Raw genomic sequence first — 12,428 nt, 5'->3', positions numbered from 1 at the left:
AAGGTGGGGCGCAGGGAGGTGGGCGGCTCAATGCAGGAGCACCCCCTACTGGCCTGCCACAGTAACATCTTCCCATATTCCAAATTTGTAGTGCTATCTTCCTATTAAATCTTCCTATCCTATTTATAATACCATTTATCTAATGCTTCAGTTGATGATTTCCCTTCTGCTATGACATTTAATCTGGACCAGTTTGACTTGCTGTAGTTTCTACCAAACTTGTCTTAGAAAATATTGTTTTAATATCTACTACTTAATTTGTAATTTATCATTGCTTGGTTACTGAACTTTTTTCCATATCAGACTCTCTCAGAAAATGAAAACTAACTACAGTTATACTACAGTCAAAAATCTCACGTTGCCTTTCAATACTTTGAAATAAGATTTTTTTTGTTTATGCTGCAAGATCTATTGCAATAGTTAGTGTGTAATGAGACCATAGAGAGGTGGACTTACACGTCACATTCTGGTTTGTAATTTCTGTGCACATGCCCTGTTCTATTGCTAGATGGCAGCCTAATTCTGGCCGTAGTAGTAACACATTCTGCATACCTGGTCCTGGAAACAGAAATAATCATATCAGTCTGGTAGCTTTTTCTCTGTAAATACATCAAAGATGTTCATATTTTTTAAACAGCACTTGCTCATTTCAGTTTCAGCTTTGCACTTGGAAATGTTACTAATGGCAGTTGTTAGTGGCTTTTCAAACGAACATAAGTGACTTTCATCAGCTCCTTCTATGATGTTATGTCACAAATGGTGGAAATGAACAATCTATCTTTGTACATCAAGAAAGCAGATACAAGGGCCGTCCTTGTAACTGTTAGTAGCATAATCCCAAATGTTGGGGACAGAGTTTAGGCTCTTAAAAATATTTTAAGTTTACTTTCATAAATACCTACTCATAACTGATTTAAATCAGCCTGAAGGGAAGAAAAATGTGTGTTTGTGTAAACTTTTTATTTTTTTTTGTGAAAGGAGTGGGGAGATGGGATTTAGATTTTGAGAAACCCAGATTTCTGTGAAGTTACCACAAACCAGGCCCAAGTCCCAGAAGTTAGTTACTCTTGTATGCCGCATTCCCCCCACCCCCCCATTTGTAAAATGGTGATTATCATGGTTATCGGGGTAGGCTCCAAGTACGCCCCCCTCTCCTGGGTTCCTTGAGAGCATCCTCTACAGCTGTCAGATGTCCTGTCTTTACCTCTGGTGGACTAACATCATGTGATTTCCCCCCCCCCCTCCACTTCTGGACCTCATCCTCTCTCTCTCTAGATCGCTCTGAAAGTTTGGATCCCAACAGTCATTCTGTTCTAGGAAGGATCTTACTAATGCTGTGTATAGTGCTGCTTCTACCTATTATTCCCATTTTACAAAGGTTGCATTGGCCCTTTTTGCTACAACATTGTGATGAAAATTCATGTTGAAGGGGTTACCTACGATGTACTTCTCCCAGTCATTGCTTTCTTTCCATAAACTAAACAATCTTTAAACTTTCAGTCCCTGTCTAATATGGAAATGTTTCTAAGCCTTTACCCTTTGTCTCCTTCCTAGAGCCCTTTCTATTTCTCCTGCCTCCTTTGAACCACAACTGAACACAGAATTGTAAATGAGGACATATATAATGTCATCACACAGATGACTGATTTTTCTATCCCTTCCTTTGCACATACAGTTGTTATCCATGTGTCCCCTGGATTGTCACAGGCATCATACGTACCTACCTACCAACCATGTGTAGATCTCCAGCTAGTTCTTTGAATGCTTCCTTAGCCTCTAATTTCCATCTTTATGTTGTAGCTTTCATGGCCAACGTTCCTTTAACTAGGTTGGATTTCATACTTTTAGAGGATGTTTTGTTTGGCTCAAAATACAGTCTGTGTCTTTACCATTGAACAGTGCTGCTTTTTCTTGCCGTTCTGCTTAGTTTGATGTGCTGTGACGTGGGTATATTTGCTTAAGTAGTCCCATTTTCATTGGGACTGTGCCATTTTTAAATGCTTGCCTTGGGCATATCACTGAAAACAGCTAATTTGTGAGGGAAGAGCATTCATTTGAAGGGGATGCCTGAGGCAGTTTTTGAAAATGGGTATGTCCTGGTGAAAATGGGACCTATGGTCAGCCTGCTAAACACCTAAATATGATCCTAGTATACCCTGCTTAAGTCCCTGTAAACTGTTAAGATGAAAGGTGGGTGGATTCTCTTCCTTGCTTTTTATATTAAAGCTAAGATGAAGTCATGCTACAAAAGTTAATGTAATTTAGATTCCAGGAATGTTAAGTAGTTTCAACAATTATTTCCTCTTAAAACAAGCTTCCAAATCTTTCATTTCCAAATTCAGCATTCGGTATTAAGTCTTGCTATGATGCTGCTGACAATGGTATAACTTAATTATCACTGCTAATTCATAATCTCCTGTTCCAATGAATTTTGACTTTGATGTAGTGGAAAAGGCTTACTAGGCAGGAGATAGAGAGCTGGCACAGCTTCAGAGAAGTTTTTGCTTCTTATGACAATCTCCTTCAACTTCTAGCTCTAGATCACCACAATGATTTGCTCTTCACTTTCTTGTTTTGAAACAAGAGAACAAGATGAATAGAACAGTTAACTTATTCACTGAGCTTGACCCCCCACTAGTGATATAAACTATGCTCTGGTGTGAACATAAGCTGTAAATTTAAAATAGATGCACCAGTGGGGTTGTTCTTTGTGTTACTGCTCCCTTAAGAAGTGCTGTATGCAGCTGCTAGCTGTTGAACAACTAGATCTGGAATCTATGCGAAGGGCAAGCAGTGTTGCTTAGCCAGCAGGCAAGACGTGTGCATGCCTTCCTCCTCCCTCCCTAACTTGAAAAATTGCCTTAATTTTCAAACTGCTGTACCTGTTTTCAGCACTTCCATGATCAAGCCCATCATGGGAAAAGAAACTATCTGAAATGTGTGCCATGTTGCCTGTGAAAGGTGCCAGCTGACAACATTGGCACACACCGTTTTATATTTATATACAGAGCAGGTACAGCCTGGATGAAGTGGTGAAAGCTCTCCTCATGATTGGAGTGTTTATCTTACGGAGTGAGAAGGTGTTCGTTCTCCATGCCTGTCTATTTCTCTAGGCTTTCTTGGAACTAGCATTCTTTTGCTCGCTGTGGGCGTGTCCAGATGAGCATGCACATGCCTCTTGCCCCACCTAAGACCCCTTTGAGGTGGGGCAAGAGGCATGTGCGGGAATGAAAAAATGTTCCCCACAAGAAAATTAGACCCCTGGATATCCAGGGGTCTAAAAAAAAAAAACAAGCGGGGCAGGGCATGGCCCTGGACTGTGACCTGAGGCAACTGGAGGCTGGGTCTTCCAGGAAGATGCTCTGGTTTCCAGAGTGTCACCATGGTTGGTTGGCTTCTTGCCCTGGTGCTGGGTAGCAGAGGCCACAGGACCCAGCTGGGCCCAGCATGCAGTTCCTGGGTGCTAGCAAGGGCCCGGCCCAGCCAGGCAGCAGATAGTCCCCAAGGCTGGCAGGACCCAGCTGGGCCTGGTGCGCAGTCCCCACCTGCCGCACCAGGTCTTGCCACCATTGTTCAGAGTGCCCCACTCCCACTGCTGGTGCTAAAGATAAGTTATGGGCCCTGGGCAGGGGGGCTGGGGCCCTCCAAGGGGGAACTGGTGCCTTGGGCGGGCATTCCATGTGCTGGGGGGGAGCTGTAGCCTGTGGGGGCCTGGGGACCCACCCCTCCTGAGAAGCCCCCCCAGAAGCTCCCACACACAGTCTCCACAGCACACCTACCCACAGACCACCCCCATCCCTCCACACCCACCCACCCACCTTCCCCCACATCCCTTCCCACAAACACCACATCCCCCCATCACACACCCATCATGTGCGAAGAAAACCAAAAGTACACATCAACACATGGGTATTTACAATTTATTTTGTCATGATGATAGAGACGCTGGTAGGTTTCCACATTGCTTTAACATTGTAAATATACCAATAAAGCATTGCCCAACTGATCACTGTGTCTGTCTGTCTGTCTCTCTCTCTATATATATATCTATCTCTATATCTATATTGTGTGTGTTGAGTGGTCTTTTGTGTTAATTGTGGAAAAACATGAATTTGGGGGTATTTTTAAAAATGGATTTGGGATGCTGCTGCTGCTGCAGCAGTCCAGCTGGCACAAGGGGTAGTGTCCCCAGGTACCAAGTGGCTGAGCTGTAGAAGCTCTGGAGAGCAAGTAACCCTGAGCTACTTGCCAGGGCAGCTTTTTGTACAGATGGGACCAAGACTGGGCAGCTTTTTATACTGCTGGGGACAACATAGGTGCTGGCCCCAGGCTCTAGTTACCCCTGGCTGCAGATCTGGGAGGAGCCAGGCATGGTTATTTTGCCCCAAGTGACACAATTTGTTCCACAACAAAGTGCATGTCTGAGCACATGTGCTAAGGCAAAAAGCCACAGCTCAAATTTGTGCTGCTTCTATTTGAGCTGCTGCAAGCATGTGTGGACATGCCTTCTAGGTCCCTTGCTGCTGCTTAGCTGCACTGTGTGGTGGTTATGATGCATTTAAATGTAACTTCTGTTTATGAAGTTGTCTTTTTTTCTTAAAAGTAAATTTAAATAATTCTTGATGCTTTAACAGAAATACTTCGATACAATCATGACATGTAAAGGGACAAATTAGTTTTATCCTTATTTATAGTATTCCTGATTTTCAGCTTTAGCTTTGTTGCATTCTTCACTGTCATCTCTTTTATCTGTATTGAATGTTTTCATTCTGTGTTTTGATGGTAATGCAGTTTGTTTCTTTACCTGCTAGGGGTGATGGAAATTGTAGCACATAAACATCTGTGCTTTTTCAAGAGTCTCTTACCTTTATTTTACATGGTTTGCTGTCAATTGACACATTCATTAGAATTATACAAGTTCTGGGGTTTTTTTTAATCTTCCTCAGAAACTTGAAGCACTACCAGCTGTCTTTTTCAGACCTGTTTAGCAGCTTGTCGTATTGAAAGACAGTAACTGAGAAATAAGTCTAACCAAGCTGAGGCCTCTTGATTAAATCTAACCTAGTTAAAGGAATGTTTCTAAAAGGTTTAGCTTAAGATTCTGCACTTTCAAATACCCTTTATCCTCCTAGGGAAAGTGACTCCTGTTTCTTATTTGAACACACACGTGATGATATTTCAGATGGAAATAAAATTACAAATTCATCATGCTGTATGATACTTCAGAGTATTAGCTTTTGTTAAATTTTGGGTCAAGGTGGCTTTGTATCAGTCAGATGAGTTGCTTGGGGGAGAGAAGGTTGGAGCAATTTCTGCATGTCTTATCAGGTGCAGTTACAGATAAGGCAAGACAATTGCAGTCAGATGCCAGTTCAGAATAAGTTTTGGGTGCAGCACAGGAAGCAGGTTCAAAGTCAAATTCAGGTTCCAGTTTAAACTTGCTAGCATCCAGATTTCATCCAATGACCTGTGACTTTCTGGGCTGCCTTTCAAATCGGTTTCTCAAGTTAATCCAAAGCACTGGTAGATGGGCTCCCAACCAAGGATTTGAATCCAGTTACCCTGAACCCTTTAAATTTGAAGGCATGCAGACTTAAGGTTTTAGTACCAACCCATCTGCAGGCTGAGAGATCCTGGACATGTTGCTAGCATACACAGACCTTGCTGGAGTCTGACCTAATACAACTGAAAGGCTTGCAAGTGTATGCTGTGTTGCTGGAGGGTCTTTTTCCCAAAAGAAAAGTTCATACAAACAATTAAACTTTAATGGAGTTGTTATTGAAGCCAGTGGAATATCTTTTCTGCACATTGTTCAGTGGTTCAGGTCAGGGGCCTGCTGTGTGGATGAGTGTCTCACAGAGGCATAACAGGGCACTTCTGTACCCTGAACAGCAGTGGCTGTCAAGAGTGGGTCAGACTGCTCAGTGCAATGGCACAACTACCTGGCAGCTGTGGTGACAACTATTTTTGTGCCCATTTTCTCCTCAGGCTCCTGGCTGCCCCCCATAGCTATGCTACTGCATGCCGGGGTGCTTAGTGGGATGACAGTCGGCAATAACTGTGTTGATCACAAACTAAGCAAAAAATGTTTGTTTGTTTGTTTGTTTTTTCAGAAATGAGATCAAAGAAAATATTTGCAGGGCCATATTACAGCATCTTGGGTAGAAGTATTTAAAATATAGAAGCTAGGAAGGATGGATTGAATAGAAGGTGAAAACTTCCACTGATTTATTGAACACGGGTTAAGAAAAATGTTCACGACTAGGTTAATCCACAAAAATAATTGGCAGCTGTTCTGATAGGGAAGAAGTATATCCCAGAGAGTACTGGATTATCCTGAAGTCTGGTCACTAGCCAAAGTTATTTGTCTTTCATTGTTGCTCCAGCTTGTTTTACAGAGATCTAAAAGGTGTCATAGCCAACATGTTTAGCTTACATTTCTTGGAGCTGGCCACATTATGAAGCTGGCAACTTGTATGATGTTGCTTACAACATTCACTGAGCTATCTACCAGCTAGAGACATGTGGTTACTTAGCAACAGGGATGTCCATATTCACACACCGCTGATGCATGTGCAGCTAATTGTGGTTCAGTGAAGAAGGTTAAGGGAGTACAAGCTATATTCAGACTTCAGACTGGAAAGGCACATTATTACGCTATTGATACAAACATCTATACATTTAGAATATTCAGTGATCACGATTACAAAACTGTCAGTAATTACACATTGGAAAATACAGTTGGTCAAATAAGCTTCTCTTTAATCTTTTATTGTATGTTTGAAATTAAACAAGAAGGCTGCAAAACAGTTGTTGCTTTTGTGCCACTAGAACAATTTTTACGGTGGCACACAGTGAAAGCAAACAGACATCCATGCCCTTTGTTGCATCACAAATGTCTTGGAGCGGTGCACCCTGAGTGCTGTCATGCAGGACTGGGCCCCTGAAGCCCTGGGAGCAGGAGGGGCCTGACCCTCCCGGACAACAGGCGATGTCTGTTTTGCCCAGTGAAGTGGATCAGCTGTACCAGGGACACATCCCAGAACAGCTGATCCACTTCATTTGGCAATATCTGTTTATAGTCTGAGAGTACATCACAGGAAAAATGTCTATGGTACTTTAAGGGATTTTGTTGCTTTATATTGTGGTCTTACTATTGCAATAGTACTCTTGAGAAAACTCAGTGGCCTGAAAACTGTGTCTTCTAACTGTATTAGCTACTGAGACTTTCTTTAGTGTCTAAATTAAATGAGTAAGCCCAGGATGGTCAACCTGCAGCTCTAGAGCCACATGCAGCTTGTCAGAAGTTTAATATGCATCTCCTTGAATCTTTGCGCAAGCACGCAGTGACCGGCTTCCAAATGGAAGCTTGGCCACCCCTGGGCGAAGCATTAGGACTTGATGGGGTGAGTTCTTATTGCCAGTTGCCAAAGGGTTTTCTTTATATAGCAAGGGAACCAGGGCGATTGGGGTTGGTGGCAGTGACAGAGAAATGGGGGATCGAGGGCAGAGCCGTGTGTGGAAGAAACTGGACTAAGAGTTGGAAACTGGGGAGAGAACCAGACAGTAGTAGGAACTGGGGGAGATTAAAAAAAAAAAGATTAAAGGAGGCATTGCCAAGGCGGATGAGAGACTTGGTCTGTTGGTTATGAGATGAGCTGGGGGAGGTAGGTGTCAGGTAAAGGTGAGAAGATGACAGAGCATAGGCGAACTGGGGAATTTCAGGGAATGGAGACAAGCCGATTGAGGATATTGAGACAGACAATGCCTGCGCTAGGGCTTGTACATGCGTTTCAGACATCTGGGGCAAAAGTATCTGAAGAGATACTGTGGGGGTTAAAGGGAAATTGAAAGGACAAAGAGAAGGGGGATATGAGCAGAAGGTGGATAGTCTGGGGGACAAATGACTGAGTCAGAAGCAGGCACAGGGTTCTCCTCTATGCAATGGGTAGCAGTCTCTCAGTGAAAACCCCTGCTAGAAGTGAGGCACAATCACTTTTTCCCCCACAATCAGCCCTCCAAATTCAGGTGCATGTGTTAAGTGGGGAGGGTGATTTTTCTTTGTTAGACTAGAAGCATGGAGATGGTGTGCTTTAATGACAGCCAAAATGGCCCAGCAAGCAGAATGGGTAGAGTCTAGTTAACCCTCTTGCAGCCACTAAGGAATTCATAGTAGTATTTGCTGTGTACTGTGGTGTGTGCCTGAAGCAGGAATTGAGTTAGCTCAGGTAAAGTGAGGTGCTACATCCAGTTTATAGTATCTTGATGAGGGTTGTGGTGTGGGAGATCATACTGTATTATTTACAAAAACTTATTTACTGGATTTAGTACTTAAAAAGTCTTATTACTGCCCTTACAAGAATCTGGGTCCTCGCCAGTGGTGGGCTCAGAAATGCTTGTCTTAATTTAAATAGATTCTCCATACTTCTCTCAGTTTATTCAAAGTGAGGACCCCCATGTTGCTAGAAAATGTCCAAGGGGCAAGGCTGAGAACAGCACTGTGATGTTGTCTTTTAAGTAGTTATCCAGGAGCCTGCAGTATCAAAATCAATCACTTCATACCATCCCCAGCCATAATTCTGGGGATCACATCTCCTCCTACTCCATCTCAAAAAGAAAGGAGTTGATGTTTCCCTGTGCAGATGCAGAACCAATACAATGAGATGTATTGTTCAAAGCAAAAGATGCAACTAGAGAGAGAGAGTTTCTCATTTTGGCAACCCATTCATTGAAAAAGCAAGGTAGCAATTGTGTGGCTGCTAGGTTGGTAATTAGCAGGGATCTGGATTTTCTGTTTCCCAAAGGAGGTCCCCTGCTGGGAAGGGGCTTATGCTTGGGGGAACCGTGACGGGGGATACTGCCGGGAAGGTGCTTGTTCCCCCTCGTTCTGGCATCTGGCAGAGGGTGCTTATTCTGCTGCTTTGCCCCAAGCAGGAAGCAAACGGTGGCAGATGGGGCAGGCAGACCCAGCTGCAGTCCCCTGGGGGTGAAGGGGGGAATAACTCCCCTCCCTGCCCCCTCTGCCTCAGGAGCCATAGCGGCCTGCTCCTGCATCAGTGAGGGTGGAGCGCATGGCAGACCTGGCTTGGGTCCCTGCCAGTGGGACAGGGATTGGGGAATTAAACCCCTCTGGCAAGCTCAGCCCAGGCTGGCCACACCCCACCCAGCACAGCTTATCTGCAGCGGAGGGGGCACGCTAGCACCCCCTCAATTCCTGGCCTTAGCAACTGTAGGCATGTGCCTGCATTTCCTCAGTCCACAAGGAATGTCTGGACTGTTTTGTAACCTGGTTCAACCTAAGCAGGTTAGACTAACCTGTAAAACTTGAATTAATTCAGGCTCCACCTTTTTGAATGTCTGTCCCTAGCCCTGGATGTGGCACAAGGCAGGAGCAAATATGGGTTCATTTCCTGACTCTGGTACCTCCTATGTGACTTTGGGGGAGTCATTCAAAACCTCTGTGGTTTGATATCCTGATCTTTAAAATAACAAGCATCTTGCCTGATGTGCACTAGGTTTAATTCCCTAATACCTGTGAAGTGCACTGGGATCTGTGACCCGAAGGTGCTGTAGGTTTGCTGCTGCTTAGTTATATTTGGTTGGTTTTAATACTATACAAGAAACCAGGCCAGGACTACCCTTAGTTTTGATTCTAGAAAACAAACGGTCAGTAGTGGAGCTAACCATGTGAATAGGAAGCAGAAAGCTTCCCTTAAAGTTATATGCTATCAACATGTGTGTTCATTTCATATTTGTTATGCCAGAAAGTAGCACCATCTTCCTAGTAAAAGCCCATATCCCAGGATGTGGCCATAAGGAACTGAAAGGAGAGACGAGTCCTGTCTAAAAGGTTCTGTGAAGTAGGTGGTTGCAACACCCCCCTCCAAGTTGTGAGCTAATTATTGGAACTCTTTCCAAGTTAACATGGCAGATTTTTTCTAGAGTAGTTATTGCAAGTGAGGAGGCAATGAATCATTGTGATTGTGGAAGCCATTTGGATTATTAGTGCTCAGTTGCTTTGTAGAAATATCCCCTGATATTAGCTAATAGTTTGCTGATCTGAGAACCAGCACAGATAGTACAGAACAAAAACAAAGCCCCCCTCTCCCCCAAGTCATTCTGTGTTGTATAAATTATTGAAAGCACACAAGCCCCTGTTTAAAGGAAGACCCTACTCAAAGTAATAACAAAATGACCTCAATTGATCCTCATCAGTGTTTGGGTTGTAGGGTCAATTCTAAGGACAACAAAGGTCATTCCCCTTGCCAATGTCCTTGTAATTCCTTTTGCCTCTCTCCTTGTAATACTTCAGTAAGTATACCCAAAAACAAAGCAGATTTTTAAAGAGCAAAACTGCTCTCATCTTGCTTTCTTTGATAAAAGAGTTCCTTTGTTAATGTAACGCCTCTGGCTTGAACCTTGGGCTTTCTTTGTCCTAGGTGTTGTGCTGCTTGTATTCTTCTTCTGGGAAGTTGTACTGTTTGCTGGGTTGATCTTGTACTAGCAGCATGCTGATCTTAAAAGTAGGTGTGTTTCTAGTAACACTTGATCAGTCTGTTCTCCCTAACGTGGAAGAGACAGGACCTACCAAAACTGGAAAAAAGGGGAATAACCTTTACTTTTGCTTAAGCAAAATTTCAACTATTGTAAATCATGACCTGACTGAAAAGCAATTGCCTCTGCTGAAATAACCAGCCAACCTGACTTTTCAAACACTGTAGAGCCAACTTCTTGACATCTTGTTAGGTGTTTTTGTTGTAGGGTGAGGGGCTGGGGATCAGCATTGGCACAATATCTAGTTACACCCCCAGCCTCCCCTGACCTTGCTTGGCGTTGGTTTTCTGCATGCTGCTGGGAAGGTTGCCCTCAGTAGAGGAGGGCTCTGCATTGCGTAGTGGTGTACAACTCTTGCCTGGTCTCCCTAATCCTGCCCCTTCATCCTTGCACGGAGGATTTGCCAGTTCTGCTTGCAGAGTTCCCTTTGTGGCCATGAGGGCAGGACTAACTTTATAATGTGCACTTGAATGCAGAATTACATGTTTGACAGGAGCAAGGTAGGCATGGAGAGGTAAAACTTCGTCTTAATATTACTTTTAATCTGCTCTTGTGGCTATCAAGCTTACAGGGAGTTGTTATATTTTTGCTAGCTAAGCGAACTTTTTTCTTGCTAACTCAGCTGGCAGGTACAATGCCCAGCAATTCTGGCAGGCACAGCAAGGCAGAATTAAAAAAAAAATCTACTCATATTTATACTTGTATTAGTAGTTTACATGCATATTAACCCATGGGAATAATCTGTGTAAACTAATGGAGTTATAGCAGGGTGAATTTGGCCTAATATTTGTCTGGTCTCTTCAATAGAAGTAGCCTGACTAATACTGTCATTGCTAATATTCTCTTTTTGAAACATACAAGTGAGGACGGGTTAACACAGGTTTATAAATGGAATATAATTTAAGATGCACTCTGACTTTGGGAATGTTTTCTACTGCAAAGCGGTCAAGGCTGTAAAATGAATGTTAGCTAATTAGATGGGAGTGGAGGGGTGGGGGAGGGGGCTGACCCTTGGACCTGACCTTTACATTAATCCATTTTAAGTGAAGCAACTATAGATATATGCTCATAGTGAGACACTGACATCCAGAAATTGCTTGTTTCTAGAGTATGCCTCATCTGCACAACTCCTCACAAACCCCTGACTACTCATCCTGATCAAAAACTGAAGGGGGACTTTAAAAAAATTATTTTCTGGTGACAGTGCCTTGTGTGCAGTGTCCATTTGCATTTCCTTGGGTCAGTCCCTACAACACCGCTGCATGTTGGTATCCAACTCTAATTTGTTACATGGATGGAAGCAAAATGAAAGGGTAAGTACTGGAACAACTGGGAAGTTGCTTTGGTAGGAGCTTGTGGTAACTGATTAAAGATTTTGGGGAAGGAACAGCAAGCTGCCTTGGTCCCTGTCACAGTTTGTTAATGTATTAAGTTTATTCTGAAGCCTTTGAAGATGTACAGTACTTAAGAGCATGGGTGTGTGTGTGTGAGAGAGCGCGTCTGCATTTGTTTTCTGGAAAGTAATATCCTCTGTTCTAAATTATACTGTGAACTAAAACCTGCAGCTAAAGAATGATGTTTGGATTGTAAATGCCTTAAAATACTGGTACTGTCACTTTGCTGTGCCTGTAGAGCACTCCGAGCATATTGCTGGCTGATCTTTGGGTCTGATCCTAGGGTTGAGGAAGTTTCCCCTGCGAAGCGCTGAACTCTTTCACTTCTTATGGTCATTTAGTGGAAGTAAGTGAAGGTGCTGATAACTTGTTCAATCTGGTCCAAAAAATAATGCATGATTAATGACTTCTTAATAGACCTTTTTGTCTTCTGTTAGTTTTCATTCTGCATGTCCTAGGCTAGTTGGCCAACATCGTCTC

At 43.3% G+C, this 12,428-nt stretch overlaps 1 protein-coding gene across 1 annotated transcript in view; it reads left to right on the top strand.

Annotated features, from left to right (window-relative positions):
• Positions 1–10,994: 10,994 nt before the first annotated feature.
• The window catches only part of MYLK3 (myosin light chain kinase 3), a 55,703-nt gene continuing 54,269 nt past the window's right edge, over positions 10,995–12,428 (top strand). The window contains exon 1 of the mRNA XM_090062918.1: positions 10,995–11,054. Within this exon, the coding sequence (XP_089919044.1) occupies positions 11,025–11,054 (30 nt within the window). The 5' untranslated portion in view covers positions 10,995–11,024. The remainder of the gene's footprint in view (positions 11,055–12,428) is intronic.

This window comes from Crocodylus siamensis, chromosome 9, assembly GCF_052110815.1.
Source record: "Crocodylus siamensis isolate JL-2025a chromosome 9, ASM5211081v1, whole genome shotgun sequence".
Classification (NCBI taxonomy): domain Eukaryota; kingdom Metazoa; phylum Chordata; order Crocodylia; family Crocodylidae; genus Crocodylus; species Crocodylus siamensis.
Note: the sequence above shows the minus strand (reverse complement) of the source record. Positions and strands in the feature narration are given on the sequence as shown.